This window comes from Heteronotia binoei, chromosome 1 (genome assembly GCF_032191835.1).
Source record: "Heteronotia binoei isolate CCM8104 ecotype False Entrance Well chromosome 1, APGP_CSIRO_Hbin_v1, whole genome shotgun sequence".
Lineage (NCBI taxonomy): Eukaryota > Metazoa > Chordata > Lepidosauria > Squamata > Gekkonidae > Heteronotia > Heteronotia binoei.
In genome coordinates this window covers 122,091,128-122,110,824 of record NC_083223.1, presented here as the reverse complement: position 1 = coordinate 122,110,824, position 19,697 = coordinate 122,091,128, and the positions used below count along the sequence as shown (strand labels likewise).

At 40.2% G+C, this 19,697-nt stretch overlaps 1 protein-coding gene across 1 annotated transcript in view; it reads left to right on the top strand.

Moving 5' to 3' along the window:
• LOC132572715 (interleukin-20 receptor subunit alpha-like) overlaps positions 1–17,756 on the top strand; it is a 39,821-nt gene extending 22,065 nt beyond the window's left edge. The window contains exons 4-7 of the mRNA XM_060240076.1: positions 2,619–2,794; positions 5,208–5,349; positions 10,983–11,122; positions 15,040–17,756. Coding sequence (XP_060096059.1) covers positions 2,619–2,794; positions 5,208–5,349; positions 10,983–11,122; positions 15,040–16,092 — 1,511 coding nt within the window. The 3' untranslated portion in view covers positions 16,093–17,756. The remainder of the gene's footprint in view (positions 1–2,618; positions 2,795–5,207; positions 5,350–10,982; positions 11,123–15,039) is intronic.
• The last annotated feature ends 1,941 nt before the right edge of the window (positions 17,757–19,697 follow it).

Below are 19,697 nucleotides of genomic sequence, written 5' to 3'. Positions count from 1 at the left end.
CCAGCCATGGTCTGCTTGGTCTGTTCATCCATTTCTGGAAGTGAACCAAACAGACCATGGCTAGTCTGCAGAAACCTTGGGGTCTGGGAGTTCCATGAACCCCATGGACCTCCATAGACTGGGCTTTTTTGCTGGACGGTGCCCATCCCTACTCCCATTGGCATTGCTTTTGGGGCATCTGGAAAATGTCAGATCATGGAGACTGAGCATTTTTAAGATCTTCAGTCCATTAAGTGTTAAATGGAAACCTTGATTTCTTGCATCATGCCTGAATATAATGATCTCTACCCAACCTATTTGTACAAGGTGGGAGCCAGAGAAGTCTGTTCGAAGTATGCCACATTGTCACCCTTTTCTGATATGGACTTTGTATTAATATTTACCTTGAGTTCTTTTATCTGTTTCAGTGTATATAACAAGGCTTCAGGTTATAAATTTTCCAGACTTTTTGTATCACACTACAGAATGTGTTAGGTTTCCTATACCATGCTCATGGTGTGTCTTGAATTATTTTTTTAAATCAAATTATTTATATCTTTGTTCTAAATGATATAATATTGTTATTAAGAGGAAGAGATTGGATTTATACCTCACCCATCACTTGGAGTCTCAGAGCGGCTTAAAATCACCTTTCCCTTCCCCTCCCCATAACAGACACCCTATGAGGTAGGTGGGGCTGAGAGAGCTCTAGCAGAACTGCTTTTGAGAGGAACAGCTCTGAGACAGTTATGACTGACCCAAGATCACTCCAACAGTTGCATGTGGAAAAGTGGCAAATCAAGCCCAGTTCTCCCAGATAGGAGTCTGCACACTTAACCACTACACTAAACATGTATTGATGTAATTGTATCTATTTTAGCTTTGTTTTATTAGATCCCCTGATGAAGGTTATCATGAACATGTTGGGATCTCAAAGGTCAAATAAACTGTTTTTTCTTGCACCTTGTTCCCCTCCCCCCCCCCCCCCCCCCCGCAACAGAAGGTACAAAGATATAAGCAAGGGCATCCCTGCATTCCAGAGATAATTCAACCATGGTTTTAAGATTAGACATTTGATATCAATTTTGGCCAATTTCGCACTCACCTTACGCTGCTCTCAAGTCCATCTTCTCAGCACAGTGTCCTCCTGATTTCCCACTATTTGCTTTGGGGCTGCAGCAAACATCGCGGTTTTTGCACAGCAAACGGAAACTGGTTTTTAGCGGTTTCCATTTGCTGCGTGAAAACCACAATGTTTGCAGCAGCCCTGGCACAAATAGTGCGAAATCAGGAGGATGCTGTGCTGAGAAGATGGATGTGAGAGTGATGTAAGGGTGAGTGCAAAATCGGTCTTTGTGTTCATGTCCAGGGTGGGTGTTGGCTTTGTGCCCCTGTCACCAAGCTCAAGATATACTACTCCTTTGGAATCTTTGAAATTCTATTTTCTATGTGAACATACAACATTACTGAACACATGACACTGTTTTATAGTGAATCAGACCCTTAGTCCATCAAGGTCAGTGTTGTCTACTCAGAGTTGTAGTGGCTCTCCAGGGTCTCAGGTGGGAGTTTTTCATATCATCTATCACCTGGCCTTTTCAACTGAAGATGTCAGGGATTAACCCTGGGACCTTCTGCATGCCAAACAGATGCTGTACCACTGACCCACTAGCACTCAGAAGAACCTCATTTTCTGGACCCCAAATGAAACAAATATATAAATAAATGCAATGCCGTTCATATCATACAGGGAAATCCAGTATGTTTCAGTAGATTCTTTGTTATAGTTGGGTTGAAATCACTGCTTTCTCCTATTTGCCCTGGACTGTTGCATGCCCTTCCTTTTATTATTTGAAGTCTGCATGGCACTGAGCAAATTCATATGACCAGTATGCCAGCTTCTTGCATTGTGCTTCTGGCAACTGGCTGTATGAACTGTTCATCATGAGAACAGGTCTCAACTGGTCATGGTCTTCTGCTCCCTATTTTGTTCTCTCCAACATACACTGGTCTGTACTTGTATGTTGTAGTTGTGCAAACTGATGCTTCATAAAGCAAAGAAACATAATTAAATCAGCTTCTAACATCCTAAAATGCCTTCCCTTTTGATCAGGTGGCTGCTTTCAGGTAGAGATCCAACACAAGCATTGAACTCACCCATCTGCAGTGGAGAATTAAACAGCAGTTGGGGCTATGTAACTTGTGACTCTTGGTCTTATCAAGACTTTTTCATGCATCTTTCATGCTCTCCTGTATCAAACTTTCTGCCGTATGCAACCTGTTTTCAATTAATGGGGACCCCCTGATTTCATATCACAACTGCCTTTGAAAGTCTCCTCAGTTTCAAAAGTATTGGGCCACACAGTGTGTGCATGGGGCCTATTTATGAACAAGAACCCTAAAAACCCCTTGGAAATAGTTTCAAAGATTTGGGGATCCTAATAACTAGCATTTTTGTAGAAAGTGAAATGAATTGGTTTTAAGTGGGGAGTTGACAGGAGTTTTTAATGATAGAAATTCACGTAACTTGAAGAGTTCATAATAAAAAATAAACCACAGAAAGAGACCCGGAAGACAATGTGATAGTTTTTATATGTTGTCGATATGCATAATTAATTATATGTGCTTCTTTTTTTCAGCTAAAATTGATCCACCTGCATTTTCCCTGTCTTCTACTGAAAACTCTATTTCAGTCATTGTGACTCCACCTGAGAAATGGCGGAGAGCCCCAGAAGAGGAACCTGAGTATTTATATCAAATATACCCCAGCCTACAATATAATGTGACTGTATTCAACAAAAAAATTAAGAAAAGGGTAAGAGAAGGGTTTCTAGGTCTAGACCTTGACAAGATTCTGCTGGAGAACCCCATTAGAGAAGTCAGTTCACTCATCATGGGCACCAGACAACTCATTTAATACCTAAGATGGCTATCCATATCTTGCACCCCAGCAGGAGAATTTAGGAGCAGGGTCAAGCTTTTGGCATCACCAATGTGAAACCAGAAGGGATGTCATTATGTTGGGGCAACACTTTATGATGCATCTAAAACTCTATGGTTAAGCCATGGAATTTTTTATTTAAGCCTAGAGTGTCATGCTGACCAAATGACATCACTTCTGGTTTCATGTCAGAAGTGACATCACACATCAGCACAGCACCACAAAAAAAACCCCACCCCATTTCCCCCCTCCCAGCCTGTTAAGTAGCTGTAGTGAAGGGGCTTAGGTCCAATGCTAGGATGAGGGAACTGACTTCTTTGCCAACAGTGTAAAAGCAAGGCAGATGTTTTTGATTAGCATGGCCAACCTTCAGATGGGACCTGCAATTCTCCTGTAATTACAATGAATCTTCAGGCTAAAGAGGTCCGATCCCCTGGAGGACATGGCAGCTTCACAGCGAGTGGAATCTATGATATCACATTAAACTCCCTCCCCACCCCAAATTCCACACTTCCCAGGCACTGTCCTCAAATCTATAGGGATTTCCCAAAATGGATGTGGCAAACCTACTTCTGATGAAGTTATTTTTAAAGTTTATTTTATTTTATTGCTGTAAAGTTGCAAAAGTTGTTCAGAGGTGGTTTGCCATTGCCTGTCTCTGCATAGCAACCCTGGTATTCCTTGGTGGTCTTCCGGCCAAACATTGACCAGGGCTGACTGTGCTTAGCAGCTGAGATCTGATGAGATTGGGTTAGCCTGAGCCATCCAGGTCAGGGCAATGAAGTTACTAAAGCAACAACAACAACAACAAAAAGAGGTGAAACTCTTGTGAGATTATCAAAGATTTCAGGTTTTTACAGCTGGTAACATCATTAGGGTTTGTAGAATCTTTCGGGATCAAGTGCCGTGTTCTACTGGAGAAAGTTTTCCTTCCAGACGTTTCGTTCTCAGCTGCGGAGAACATCCTCAGTGGCGTTGCAGCCGGAGCAGGCGCTCTGACCTTCTTGGCTGCTGTGCATTGAGTGGGGCCAGGGCTGCTGGAGAGCTGCTATTTATAGGCTGGAGGGGGTGTGATGAAAGGGCAATTGGTTTGTGGATGTGCCCATTGTTTGGTGGGGCTTCCTGGAAGGGTAGTGATAAGGAAACTGGCTGTTGAATGTGACCATTGTTCTTTGTTAATTGCTGGGAGGGTTGGAAGGGGTGTGAAGATAAGGAAGATAGTTGTTGACTGTGCTGAACAACCAGCACATTACACAGAACAATCAGCACAGTCAACAACCATCTTCCTTATCTTCACAGCTTATCTTATCTTAGCTTACTAGACTCCTGTTAATTATATTGTATAAGATTTTAAGGTTTTTAAGGTTTTAAATGTTCTGACTTTTTAACTGCTTATATATGTAAATGTTAATTTAAATTCTGTTTTATCGTCTGTTGTGAGCCGCCCTGAGCCATCTTTGTGGGAAGGGCGGGATACAAATCATAGAATAAATAAATAAATAAGCAGCCAAGAAGGTCAGAGCGCCTGCTCCGGCTGCAACGCCACTGAGGATGTTCTCCGCAGCTGAGAACGAAACGTCTGGAAGGAAAACTTTCTCCAGTAGAACACGGCACTTGAGCCCGAAAGATTCTACAAACCCTAATCTTGTAAGATTACTGAACTAATCCCTTGAGAGCAGTCAGCTAATATGGTAGTCATAGGATCAAGTGCTGTTTCTGAATACCACAGGGCTGCCCCAGTCTTGTAAAACTTTTTCATGTTTGGCTCCATTCTGCTATCTATCTATCTATCTATCTATCTATCTATCTATCTATCTATCTATCTATCTATCTATCTATCTATCTATCTGTTATATCCAACCCTCCCCATTTTATTTATAAAGATACAATTACACATTATATACATTGTATATACACATTGTATGTACACAATTACACATTGTATATACACGTTTCATCTGCAATCCCAAATTCACCATTCATTGCGATACTGAGATTTTAAAGCAAATATATATGTTCGTGAAGGTAATGTGGGTTTTTAAAATTCTATATGAAACTGATACCTACTTGTCATTCTATTGCTCAGTTTCTTCCCCAGTACATGCCCTGTTATCTTCTTCCATATCAGTTAAGGGTAGCATAGTCATAATGTCATAATTAGCAATCTGAATAGAGGCAACATATGATTTTTAAAACTCTCTGGCTGTTCTCCGATAGTTCAGATGTTGTTGTTTTTCTGTGATTTTTCAAATGTTGTTAATATGTGAAAATGCCATCTTTCTTCTAGTGGACCTTTTGTATTAAAAACAACAGCCTGGAAGTGCAGCAGTTAGAGCCAAACACAGGATACTGCGTCACAGTGCAAATATATATTACTCCACTTCTGCTTAGTGGGTTTTCTGAAGAGCACTGCATTGATACTTTGAAAGGTAAACTAACGCTTACAAAATAGACTTTTTATATCTGGTAGAGTTATTCCTAACTATTGACAAAAAATATGAGGAAAAATGTGAAAGGGATCCCTCCCTTCTTCCCCTGCACAAGTCGTAAGAGGAACTACCTGCCTTTAGGAAAGTGTATAAGCTTAAGAAATAAGATACTGAATAGCACAAATAGGTGAGCTCATATGCACATATAGGGTTGCCAGCAATGTGTTGGGAAATACCTGGAGATTTAGAGGTGTAGCCTGAGGTGGACAGGGCTTGGTAGGGTTGCCAGGTCTCCCCTGGCCACCAGTGGGGGATAAGGGAGTAGGATTGCCAGATCTAGGTTGGTAAGCACCTAGAGACCTAATGGAAGACCTACATCAATAAATATTAATGGCCTGAACTCTCCTACAAAAAGGTCCAAAACATTAAATCTGTTTCTAAAGAACAAAAGGCTGATATCATTTGTATTCGAGAAATACATATTTAAAAAGAACATGAGCATATTCTGGAAAATAAAACACTGGGAAAAGTTTATCTGTCATCTACTAATTAAAAGAAAAGGGGAGTTGCAGTTTATATACTCAACCAGTGAATTAATATCACAGAAGAACTCACTGACCTGGAAGGAAGATATATTATGTTAAAAATCAGGCAAGATCAATACACTGATTTCACTTTATTCTCCAAACAATGCAAAAGATAAATTTTATGATAATTTTCTCCAAAAAATTGGATTTTCAAGAAGGAGAAATTATGATTTTTGGAGATATGAATGGAGGAATGGACCCCATAAGAGATAAATAAATAAAAAAACCAAAGTGGTTAACTACCTAAAAATGTCATTACACCTGATTGATGCATGGAGAGTAATCAACCTAAGCTCTAAAGATTACACATTCTTTTCCAATAGACATCAAACATACTTTGAGATTGACATGTGCAGGATGACAAAACATTAATTATGAATTTTTAAAAAAGGTTGAGTTGCAACCAAGAATTTTTGCAGACCACAACCCCTCTACTAGTGACCTGGCTCGGAAAGTGAACTAAAAAGAGAAGATGGAGATTAAGTGATAATCAATTGCTGAAATAAAATATATTAAACAAGGGTAGAAAATATTTAAATGGTTTTCTAAAAATTGAATATAATAAATGAAGTCTCAATAACTACAACTTGGAAAGCAAGTAAAGCTTTCATGAGAGGGAACTTGATAGCCATTGCTTTAAAAAAAAAACAAAGAGAAATTAGAACAAATACTGAAAATAACAGAAAAAAGTCAAACTTTGGAAGATCAGCAAAAAAAAAAGATAATTCTAACAGAAATTAAATAACTAAAAAAAAATTAAAGATGTTACAAACTGAAGATATGCAGAAGTTACACTTTATGAAACAAAAGTTTCATAACAAACAAACCAGAACATTTTTTGGCTCACTGCCTAAGAAAAGAATCTGAAAGAAAAATGATAGGAGCTAAAACACAAAGAGTAATTATACATATTGGAAAAGAAATACATGAACAATTCTTCTCTTTTTTCACAACTTTACAAGAAGGAAAACTTAACAGAAGGTCTTGAAGAATACATTAAAGATGCATCCATTCCAAAATCTGCATCAGAAAACAGATATTTTGAATCAAAATGTTACAATATAAGAAATCTCACAAGCTATAACAAAAATGAAGAAAGATAAAGCACTGGGATCAGATGGGTTAAGAAATGTATTATAAATGCTTGGAAGAAGAAACAATATTGCCACTTCATAGGGTAATGAATAAAATAAGTAAAGAAAAGATATCACCTCAGACATGGCAAGAGGCGTACATAACTTATATAAGGAGAGCAATGATCCAATGCTACTCCAGTTTTACAGACCAGTCTCCTTATTAAATGTAAATTACAAACTCCTCACTTCAATAATGATAGAAATCTTAAGAAAATGTATAGGAAATCTTAAGAAAATGTATACATCCTGACCAATTCCTATACAAGGATTGTATTGGGTGCTGCTGGAAGTGTAAAGAGGCACATTTTACTACATGTGGTGGACTTGCAAAAAGATAATTTTGGAAATATATACATGCAGAGATTCAGAAAGTTTTTAAAATTAATTTTGAAATGAAACCAGAGGCTATTCTACTGGGAATTTTACCAGAAAAAAACTGAAAGAATATTTCATGAATTGCTTAGATACATCCTGGAGGCAGCCAGAATAATATGGGCAGCCAAATGGAAAACATAATGGCAGAATATGCCATTATGGCCAAAGTAACCAACTATATAAATAGAAGACCAGTCAAAGAATTTGAACAAAATGGGGAAATTACTATAATGAAAATGGAATATTTGTATTAGCTACTGAAATGCTTTCTATTATTTCAATTATTAGTATAAAATTAGCATTGGCATTAATGTAGCTGAATCCGCCTTCCAAAGCAGCCATTTTCTCCAGGTGAACTGATCTCTGTCACCTAGAGATCAGTTGTAATTCTGGGAGATCTCCAGATACCAGCTGGAGGCTTGCAGTCCTTCGACATATGGTATAGTCAGTGATCTCTATATACCGCTGATAGCATTCTTATTAAGATCATGTGAGTCCTGCCGTGTGGGCATTACCCTTGAGCTCTAGCCAATGAAGCCTCATTAGCAGAACTCACAAATTAGCCAGATACCAAGCAAGCTGTTAAGTACCCTCTCGGTTGAGGTTGAAGGATTATTGGGTTAGCAGAGTACTCAAAGCACATAACACAGCAGAGTTTATCTGTTTTGTGTGTGCTGACAAGAAACAAAGTTACAGACAGAGGTAGGGTTGCTCAGAAAATATCTGGAGACTTTGGGAGTGGCGCCTGGAGACTTTCTCATTCCCTTAAATAAATAAAAATACAGCATTGCAGTTTCCCTGAATACAGTCTTAATTTCCTCTCCCCCAGCAGCCGCACTTCCACTAAATGAAAGTGAACACACAAACACACAAAGCAGCCAAAATAAACAGTTAGCAAGCACACTTTTATGATTTCACTGGGGCAATTTACTCTTGGGATGTACTTGCTGAATGTAACCATCTGTTATATTTCAACCAGCTTCTTCAGACTAACAGAAAAATGAAAGCAGAACATCCTAGGGGGTGGAGCTTTCCTCCAAACAAACAGAGGGACTCTGCAAACTTATCACATGCTTCACAGACTCACCAGGAAGACCCATGTTGTTCTGCTTACTCACCCCACCCATTCAGCTTTCCTCTTACACAGGTTGAAAGGCACACACACAGTTAAAAACACAGGCAGTTTGTAGGCTTCTTTTAAACTTGCACAGATTTAAAGGCACATAGCGGCTATTGGGGGGAGCCTGCAAAACCAGGGGATCTACTGCTGGGACCTGGGGACTGGCAAGTCTAGATGGAGCCACTTTATCTTTGCAAAAGCTAATATGAGTTCTAGACAGGATAGAATACAGGCAGGATTCTAAACTAGTCTAACTAGCTAGGATGGACAGAATTGGAGATAGTGGCATGGAGAAGAAGAGCATAGTGTGGAGAGAAGGTGTCAGGCCAGAAGGAAGGAAGATTCCTTGAGAGTAGCCATCTAAGCATCAAAGGGATAGCATAACACCAGTGGAAGGGAATATGCTTGCCAATCCCCAGGTCCCAGTGGGGGTTCTCCCACTTTCCCAGGCTCCTTCCCACCCCAGTCAGCTGGACAGTGGGGGGAAGCCCCGCCCCCACAGCCATCCTGGGCCTTTCCCCCTCCGGAGGCTTCAGTCTCTACTTGAGGAAGCCTTCTTCTTTGGATGGTGTGTTTGCGTCTTTAAGGCTGAAGGGGAGAGGGGGGAGGCAGAACAACATGGCTGTGAAAGCAGCCCAGACCCTCCATTTGTTGCACAATCCTTGAACCTTTGGTTGCCCCTGTGTTACTGTGAAAAACTTGAAAGTTCAGCAACTTGTGAGTAGAGGTGCCAATCCCCAGGTGGCGGCAGGGGAGCCCCGGTTTGGAGGCCCTCCAGAGCTTCAGGGTCATCAGAAACGGGGAGGGGGGGAAATGTCTGCTGGACCATAGGGTATAATGGAGAATTAATCCCAGGGTATCTGGGGCTCTGGAGGGGCAGTTTTTTGAGGTAGAGGTACCAAATTTTCAGTGTAGCATCTGGTGAGTTTCCTCAAAATGCTCGCCAAGTTTCAAAAAGATTGGACTGGGGGTCCAATTCTATGAGCCCAAAAGAAGGTGCCCCTATTCTTCATCATTTCTAATGTAAGGAAGGCATTAAAAAGGTATGTGGTCCCCTTAAATGTGATGGCCAGAACTTCCTTTGGAGTTCAGTTATGCTTGCTTATGGCTCCACCCCCAGTGTCTCCTGGCTCCACCCCCAAAGTCCCCAGATATTTCTTTAATTGGACTTGGCAACCCTAGAAGGGAAGGATGATCAAGGTCCTGCCTGTTGATCTCTTTGAGCGTTTTCCCACACAGCTTTCAGCGGAGCGACGTCCCTCTTCACCGCGCAGCGTCTGCGCGGATTTCCCACCAACTGCTCCGCAGAACCAGGAAGAGCCACGGCTTTTGCGTCGCTAATGTAAACTGTTTTTTAGCGGTTTACATTTGCGACGCAAAAGGCCCGACACTTCCTGGTTCTGCGGAGCAGTTGGTGGGAAATCTGCGCAGATGCTGCATGGTGGTAAGCTCTGTGGGAAAACGCTCTTTGACTCTCTCTGGCTCTATTCTGAAGTCTGAGGCTAAGAGACAGTGCAAAGTCCTTCACTTCCAAAAAAGGTAAAGACACACCCACTCCCACCCACCTGGGCAACTACACAGCCTGTGAATTGCCTGCATTTTCACAACTAGTCATTCTCTGCTTGTCCTTTACCTCCACGAGTCCCATTCAAAGGAAGTCTGCCCGAATTTCACTCCATTCAAAGTAGGGAATGAAATATATTCCTCTCCTCCTCTTTCTTCTCCACCACACCCGTTTCAGGTTCAAAAGTTATTGAAAGAGGCCTCCTTTCACAGCCTGTGCTTTCAGTTTTGTGGTATTAAGTGGAGGCCTTTTTTTTGCTTTCATTTTATTCTGAAGAGCATAATTTTGACTCTTTTATTAGAAACAAGCAAGTCAGCCCTTTTTAGTCCTTATTAGCAGTCTATGTATCTCTAATAATTGGGGTAAATTAGCCAATGAAAGAATCTGCTGGCAAGGACTGTAGTAACTTGTTAGGGGAGAACAGACTAAATATAGAGTTTTAAAAGAATCTAACCCAGCTGTACAAGTAAGAAGTTACAGAAATGCATACATATTCTGGAAGGGATACTTCAGAAAATGCTAGATTATATGTCAATATATTTGGGGGGGGGGGCTGAAAATGACAGGGTTGAATCCACAAACAGTACTTCTGCAATTCTGACTGAGTTTTGTAATTTTCAAGATTATTTGAAAACTTTAGTTATACTGTCATTTGGGAAGATGAGAAGATTTTCTCATACTTAAACTAGGTATGGCTGTTCTCTCTACTTTTTAAAGTTACAAATCAATATTTTTTTCAGTCTCTTCAGTGGAGCCTGTTTGGACTCCCACATGCAGCTGGCAGTATAAATGTTCATAGCAGCAGATCTGGAGAATGGATTGTCACATTACCCTTTATGTTTTCTCAACAGATCCTACTTTCAAGCAGACGACAACAATCATATTTGGATATATTTTGCCTGTCTTTTTAACTGTCCTTATTATTTTGGTGCCAAGCTGCTGTATATACAGATACATTCACGCAGCGAAGCAAACATATCCAAAGAACTTGGTAAGGAGTTTTCCTCATCCATTTTCACTACAGCCCTGTCACTTAATATACTGCATATGCTAAAACCAGGGCTTTTTTTTGTAACAGGAGCTCCTTTGCATATTAGGCCACACAACCCTGATGCAGCCAAAGAGCTTACAGGGCCTATTGTAAGTTCCAGGAGCACTGACTACATCAGGGGTGTGTGGCCTAATATGCAAAGGAGTTCCTGCTACAAAAAAAGCCCTGGCTAAAACCCTAGTCCATGCCTTTTTAAAAATCCCTCACGTGAAACCACTCCTTTGCTGCAGCCACATGCAGCAAGTAATATATGAGCTGGAGCATTAACACTGACACCAGACTCCTGGGATAATGCGTGTAATTTCTCACCATGACTCCCCACCCTTTTGGGGGGGGAGGATTTTGTGAGCAGGGCCTCAGGAAGATTGGGTGTAGGTGTCAATGATCTGTCTTATAGTTACTTCCTCCACATGGGTGTAATAAATACCTGCGGAGAACTGAGGCTTAGCTGAGATACAGAATCCCAGCACATGTACAGAGATACTCTGTGCACAATGGCACATGAGTAGACCGCTGCCGTCATGTTTTCAGTGAGATAGTTCCCTCCATCTCTATCTTCCCAACTTTGTTCCTGCTTGGAAGAGCCTCAGGCATACACAGCTTCAGAGAACCATGAGTTACCCTGGAGCCAGGGTACAGATTACAGTGATTATAGGTGAAATAGCCTGGCTCTGCCTGTTTAGAATCCTGAAGGCTCTCTCGCTCATTGGCTTTCTTCACACGCAAAGAAAACTGGAGGGACTGGAAGCACTCATTCACCCCTGCCTTTCCCTGACTATCAGGGAAACCAAAACCACAGCAAGTCATACTCACAAACAAGGAAGAGCTTCTGGCCAAGCTTGGTTTTTTGTTCTTAATTTCTGCATTATCTCTCGTGCAATAACCTTTGTAGTTGCAAGCATTTTGCAAGGAGGAAAGGTAAGAAAGATTAGCCACATGTGAGATAACTCTGGAAGGGGGAAAGCCCAATCAGCCTCTCCTCCTGCTCTGCAGACTGGGCTGAACTGAAGCTTAATTCTCAGGAGTACAGGAAAGACTGGCCATGGTGGCTTTCTTTTCAGGATCTTAGAGAAATCTAGCCTTCTCTGTTCTGTTGTTTGAGATTCTTGTTCACTGGAGAAGCCAGGCATTGAATCCTGCCACTGAGATTAACCCCACCCCCCTGCCCCAGAGTCTGCTGCATTTTTTAATTTCACCTTCTGTGCTTCAGACTTCCCCCATACCAGTAGCTCAATTAATGAGCATCAACATGAACATTCTTGCAAATAGGGTTGCCATGAGCAAAGACTGTTCTCAGGCAAAAAGCTGTACAAAGCCAAAAGCAAGGCTATGTTTACATACAAGGAGTTATGGGGGGTGGGGAGAAGATCAGTGACCATAAATTACTAATGGATTCATTCATCATTAAGGAAAATAGATAATTAAGAAATGCAAAAGCTCTATATAAACTGGATCAAGACTGCTCCCAACTCATGTCTGATTCAATGATGTTTCAGAAGGATTTACAGCATACACTTCAAGCAAATGACTTGGCTTGACATTCTACTTTTGTAAAAGTATTACAGTACTTCAATATTTTACCCAGCTAGCATCCAAATCTAGTAACCAATCTGTTCAGCTAAGTAGGCCACCCAAGGCTAAGCAATCCATTTTTAAAATTATGTGCAGCTTCAACTCGTTTATTTTTGCCATGCAGTTGAAAAATCGTCATGTATTATTGGCAAAACAGGACAGGAGCAATGTTCCCTCTAAGCTGAGTTAGCATGAGCTAGCTCACAGTTTTTTAGCCTCTGGCTCACACATTTTTGTCTTCTCAGGAAAAATGGCCTCAGAGCAAATTAATTTGCTCTGAGACACTTAGGTGAGAAGGGCGGGGTATAAATCTTAATAAATCTTAATATAAATAAATAAATAAATTTATGCAATAGCTCACAACTTTAATGTCAGTAGCTCACAAAGTAGAATTTTTACTCACAAGACTCCACAGCTTAGATGGAGTATTGGACAGCAGCAATGGGCTGTGCAAATTGGTTCACATTTTAATCTGTAGGACTTCCTGTGGTAGAGTTTCCCACAGTTTTCCTCTGGCGGATATGTGTCAGCACTTATCCTGTCTCCACACAAATAACCTCATAGTGGTAGAGAGGGTCGAGAAGAGCCAATGATGTGAGCAGAATCAAGGACAGCCAGATGGAGTGCCTTGAATGGAAGAACTGCATACATATGGAAAGTATCATGGAAATAGTGCAGTGACTATGGAGCAGGCTAGCATAATCATAGCAGTCAAAGAAAAAGAGACTCTCAGTAGCAGTGTTACAAAGGGGCTGAGGAGAAATAAATGGCAAGAGTGAGCAATGAAGGCTGCAGAAGCCTGAAACAGCCACTCACTGCTCTTGAAAATGGTCAGATGGCTGTTGAAAGTGGTATCAAGAAGGAGACAGGGGCCCCTTATCCACCGTGCCATGGTTCCCAGCAGGATCAGGCCTGCATTATGCTTTGAAAAGTAAAAATCCAGGCTCTAAAATGCTGCTTCATCCCCAAGTTTGACTCAGAGATTTGGTATAATCTATGTGGACCCCTAAAATGCCATCCTCAGCAGTGTTACTTTTCTTAACCCACTGATTTCAAGGGACTTAAGGTTATAATTCTGTTTAGAATGGTACTGGAAATTCATTTGAGACATAGATAATTGCAAGCAATTGGGATGAAACTGGAGTCACTTCTTGAACATTTTTGCCTGCTGCATACCTTTTCCCTTTTGTTGATTTTTTTACCCCTTACACAAAGGAGTTAAAATAGTTGCTCATTGTGAAGGACTGGTGTTAAATAAAGGAAGAGGGTGTGCATATTTGTTGCCAAGGGAACAAACCAGCACTCCTTGTATTTCCATGTTACACTGCAATTGTTTGGTTTCTTTGCTCAACACTCCAAGATACCAAACACGGAAGGAAAAAAACTCTTTGTATCTCATAGAGTTTTTTTACTTCAAGATTCAGGTACCCAGGAAAAGTAGGACTCATGTTTCAAAATCAAAATAACAGAACAAAAATCCCTTCAAAGCACCCCCTTGTGTGCTAAAAAGTATATTTGGTAGCAGGGCCATTTTTTGGCATATAAAGGGCTAATCTGAAGGGTGTTTTTATTTTGCAGAAATGTATAACTGCACTCTTCTGTACCATAGAAGCAAAACAGAATGTTAGAAAAATCTTCAAAATTTCTCCTTTTTTGTGCAGACATGTTACTTTAATTTTGCAGTTTTCAGTAACAAAGGGCCAGTTTTGAATGGTTTTCTTTGGCTTTTTATTGTGTTGCAGAAGTGCACAAATTTATATTTCTTGTATCGCAGAAATGCATATATCACAGAAATTTTAAAAAATGATCAGCTCATCAAAATGAGCCCTTTGTGTGCTGGATATTTTATTGTTTTATTTTAAATTTATTCGGCACAGAAAGGACTAGATTTCAAGGGGTTTCTTCTGTTTATCTTCCAACATGTGGGTACACTTTTCCCAAGACCTTTGATTCTCCAAGCTGCATAATGATAAACCCATGGGACTTAACCCCCACCCCACCTACAGACACCAGGGAAACTGCAAGGTGCATTCTCCCTTTCATCCTCCTTGGGTTTGGTTCCTTGAAGTTCTGCAAAATGTGACAGAACATCATTAAAGTGAAACCCTTCTATTAAAGACTGAACTAATCCTAAGCAAAGGAGTTCACTCATTCCTAATAATTATTTGCATATGTAATTTTTCTGTATTGTCAACTTTAGTTTAGTTGGATTGATTCACAGAAGAGGCTTCTGTTAACTGCTTTCTTTGTGGTTTTTTAAAAAATGTAATTCTGTTCTTTTCCAGGTTTTGAAGCATAGTAATCAATTTGGGGGAGATGTTTTTATTCCTTCTGAAAAAATAGTGGTTAACTTTATCACTGTTACTATCGTTGATGAGTATAAGAACTCTCAGGGGAACACTCATTTTCTAGATCATGCCAAGAACTCTGATGGGATTTGTGATGGAAACAATGTTGAAGAAATATCTTCAAAAGAACTAGAAGAAAAACATTCTCCAGGTACTTGCCTGATTGAGGAATTTGAAAATGAGCAAGGTGGGAACAGGCCAGTTCTTGGATCTCATTGTACTCTTAGCCAGAGGCACAATGAAGAGGTTGTAGTTTATGAGTTTGACATGAGGGCTGAAGATGGATTCCCATTGGAGAGCAACCAAAAAGAGTTCAACTTTTTTGCTGTAGAGGGACTGCTGCACAACTCCCCAAAAGCACTGCCACCAACTCCTGAAAGAGGATCATCCTACTATCTTCCATTTGATGTGAGAGCACCAAATATGGTTTTAGTGCAACAACTAAGTGAACTCCTTTTGAATGAGATGGAGCCTGCCCCAGAAAGCCTATGTAGTGACCTCCAACCTCCTTTGATAAATCTCATGACTGAAAAGATAGACCAGGCTTTTTGTCCTGAATGTGGTATGGTTACAGACGTTTGTTTGGTACATGATCAAAAGGAGCCCTTTTTGGATCAGATGGGCTCCATACCCAAAGAACCACAATCTTTTACAAATGTGACTACGTACACAGCCTCACCATACTGCCCCCAGTTTGTAACATGGGCAAGTCAAGACCAAAAGGCAGCCAAGGAAGTAGAAGAAAAGAGCTTAATAGTAGCCTGGGGACCCCAGACAGGGAGACTTTATCTACCCTCATTGTCCAATTTAAGAAATGAAATGCATGAACAAATAATTGAAAATAAAAAGTATGATGAATCTCTGGGGAAAGAACTTTTTACTGGACTTTATGAGAGACCATACTCTGATGAACCATTGGAGGAAAAGAAGAAGGTATATCTCCGGCAGCTTAAAGAACAATGGGGACTACACATACAAACGCAAGCTTAAACACATTTCTCTGCCTCTCAAAAATTTGATGTACTTAGGTTTATGTAGAAAGTAACTTTGTAAATTATCACCATTTGTTTATTGTATCTAGAACTGGTGACCAACCACACAAGGTCATCAATTTCTATCTGCAGACAACTGCAGCAAAGTGCGTCTGATGCCATCTTGCACCAGTGCAAGTATTTGAGAATCATGTTGATTCAAATCAGAATACCTTGTTCTAAAGTTTTGTAGTTCAAAACACATGAGAAACGGGGAAAGAGGACATTACATGCTGAATTTGACTCCAGGTCTAAGATGGATATCTCAATTATTTGCAAAAATATTTGATAATTTGTGATGCCACATGTCTGTTCAGCCTGAACAGAATTTAGTTGTCAAAACAGAAAGTTACCAACTTGCAGATGATTTCTTTGTTAGAAGTATGATATTGTCTCTGCAGGGAAAAAAAAGTAGTTAAACAGAGTGACACATATTGGCTTGTAAATCTGCTTAAATTTAAATATTTTGCTTATACTGAATTTAAAAAACCACGTGGTTGCTTGCAAAATAGGGATTATTGGGAACTGAAACTTTGATGTCTTCCTTTGTAGCCTTTAGTCACGTCCCTGTCTTTTTACACCCTGACTACTGGCCCAAAAAGAATTTCACAAAATTTGCACCCATTACTGAAATTTGCTTGCCCATGATATGTATAGAACTGAGGACCAGTCTACATAATATGGATTACCATATTCCAAATTGATGACATGATGTCTGGCATGAGTATTTGCCACAAATGTTGACCTTGTAAATGTTAATCCAAAATGTGTGGTGTAAAGAATTTTTTTTTAAGTTTCCATTGCATCGTGTTCTTACCCATACTGAATTCTGGTGGTCTCTTACATAAAAGTCATTAGCTTTCTGAAGGAAGAAGTCACTACTTTGAAGTAGAAACATAGACATGCAGGTGGCTAGGTAAGTCTCCATTCTTACAGATGGTTTAAAATCAGAATTCTATGGCCAACAACTACTGAAAGCCTCATTCTTCAGGATTTTGATTCAGATATTCAAAATATAACGAGCTCAAAAGATATAAGAAATCATCTTGGAATTTTTGATGGGGATTTGTTTAGTGGCAAGCTACCACCACCACACACAAAATTCATATGGTAAATGAACAAATATGACTAATGAAAATGGAATCTACCAATGTTGAGTGTATCACCTAGATTAGTTTGCAGTTTCTGGTGCATATATCATATAAATACCACCAAGTGAAGAGCAAATATTTTTTTAAAAAATACCATCTTAACTGTTGCTTTGTAATGTAGTATGGAAAATGTATTTTCATACCATCATTTCTAATGCAAGATATCTTCCTTTTTTACTGGCATCATCAGTGTATGTGATCTGGTCAGTCTGAATTATTCATTGCGTATACACAGAACCTGTCACTCTGTGATGGCAATCTTTGTTTTGTCATCAAATGTATACTTTGTAGCTAATCTTAGTAGCTACACTGGAGCTAATCTCAGTTCCCCAACCTCTGTACCTGTGTGATACATATGTTTGCACCTTTGTCATATTCACATTTTAGGGTATACACTACACTACTGTAGATGCACACCTAAAATGTTACATAGTTTATTTTAATGTAAACTAATAAATATTTGAGATAGATATAATAGTATGGACGTGCAGTTCTACTCACCTTGCTGGACCCTGTTTTTCCTGTGAATGTTATCTGTCACAACACATACAAGCAAAAATGTGAAAGAATCCCCCGGTTACTTTCTAACATCGGTATTATCAGAAATGATAAGGAATTACCCCCTTGCTTGTATGCTTATGGAGGGCAGGGGGCTTTGAAAGCATTACCCTGTGACTGAAGAATTTAACTCTTCCACCAATACCACATCGCTCATCACAATGTTCCCACTCTCACAGGCTGTTTAAAGTCTGGCACAATACTGATATCTGATATTTTTCCCTTTACAAAGTTTAAATCAGTCCTGAAAATCCACTTGCAATAGGGGAAATGGCACAGGAAGGAAATCCTCCAGCATCCAATTGCCCCTTAATAGCTTCTTTTAGGACCCAGTTCTGTGTCTAAAATTCCACTTACAGAACTCCAGCATCACATGCAGTTAGTCTCTGAGTGGAGACCAAGGAAGGGACAAGGGGTCTCCACCTCTCCTGTCAGGCAAGGTTTCTTGGCAACAGCAGGATCACATAGCACATGTTTTAAAAAGGTAAAGGTAGTCCTCCCCTGTCCAAGCACCGGGTCATTACTGACCCATGGGGTGACGTCACCCCAGACTTTTTGGGGTGGTTTGCCATTGCCTTCCCCAGTCATCTACACTTTATCCCCAGCAAGCTGATTTTACTGACTTTGGAAAGATGGAACATAAGAACATAAGAGAAGCCATGTTAGATCAGGCCAATGGCACATCCAGTCCAACACTCTGTCACACAGTGGCAAAAAAAAAATTATATATATATATATATATATATATATATATATATATATATATATATATATATATATATATATATATATATATATATATATGGGGTATAGATAAAAATATGGAGCAGAGGTCCATCAGTGGTTATTAGCCACATTGTGTGTGTGTGTAGCACAATGTGGCTAATAGCCACTGATGGACGTCTGCTCCATATTTTTATCTAAACCCCTCTTGAAGGTGGCTATGCTTGTGGCCGCCACCACCTCCTGTGGTAGTGAATTCCACATGTTAATCACCCTTTGGATAAAGAAGTACTTCCTTTTATCTGTTTTAACCTGTCTGCTCAGCAATTTCATTGAATGCCCATGAGTTCTTGTACTGTGAGAAAGGGAGAAAAGGACTTCTTTCTCTACTTTCTCCATCCCATGCATTATCTTGTAAACCTCTATCATGTCACCCCGCAGGTGACGTTTCTCCAAGCTAAAGAGCCCCAAGCGTTTCAACCTTTCTTCATAGGGAAAGTGTTCCAGGGCCCCACTGCCTCCCTGGCTGGTTTCCTACTGCTAATATATTTGAAGAAATTTTTATTGTTGGTCTTTATGTTTTTTGCAATATGCTCCTCATAGTCCCTTTTTGGCTGCCTGCTCACAGTCTTGCATTTGATTTGCCACAGCCTGTGTTCCCTTTTACTAATCTCACTTGGACTGGTTTTCCACCGCTTAAAGGAGTCCTTCTTACCTTTTACAGCTTCCATTACTTTGTTTGTTAACCATGCAGGTCTTTTCTTATGCCTGTTTGTGCCTTTCCTAACTTGTGGTATGTATTTTATCTGAACTTCTAGGATTATAGTTTTAAATAGTCTCCAAGCTTCCCCAAGGGTTTTGACCGTATTTACCTTTACTTTCAGTTTTCTCCTCACATGCCTCCTCATCTCAGAGAATTTACCCCTTTTAAAGTTAAACATGGTTGTGGCGGTCTTTTAGGAGGCTGAGTCATCCTTGACCAGTTACCTGAACCCAGCTTCTGTTGGAATTGAACTCAGGTCATGAGCAGAGCCTGGACTGCAGTATTGCAGCTTACCACTCTGCATCGTGGGGCTGATGTTTAGAGAGTAGCAAACACTGCTCACCATAGGCCAATGACAACATCACAGTG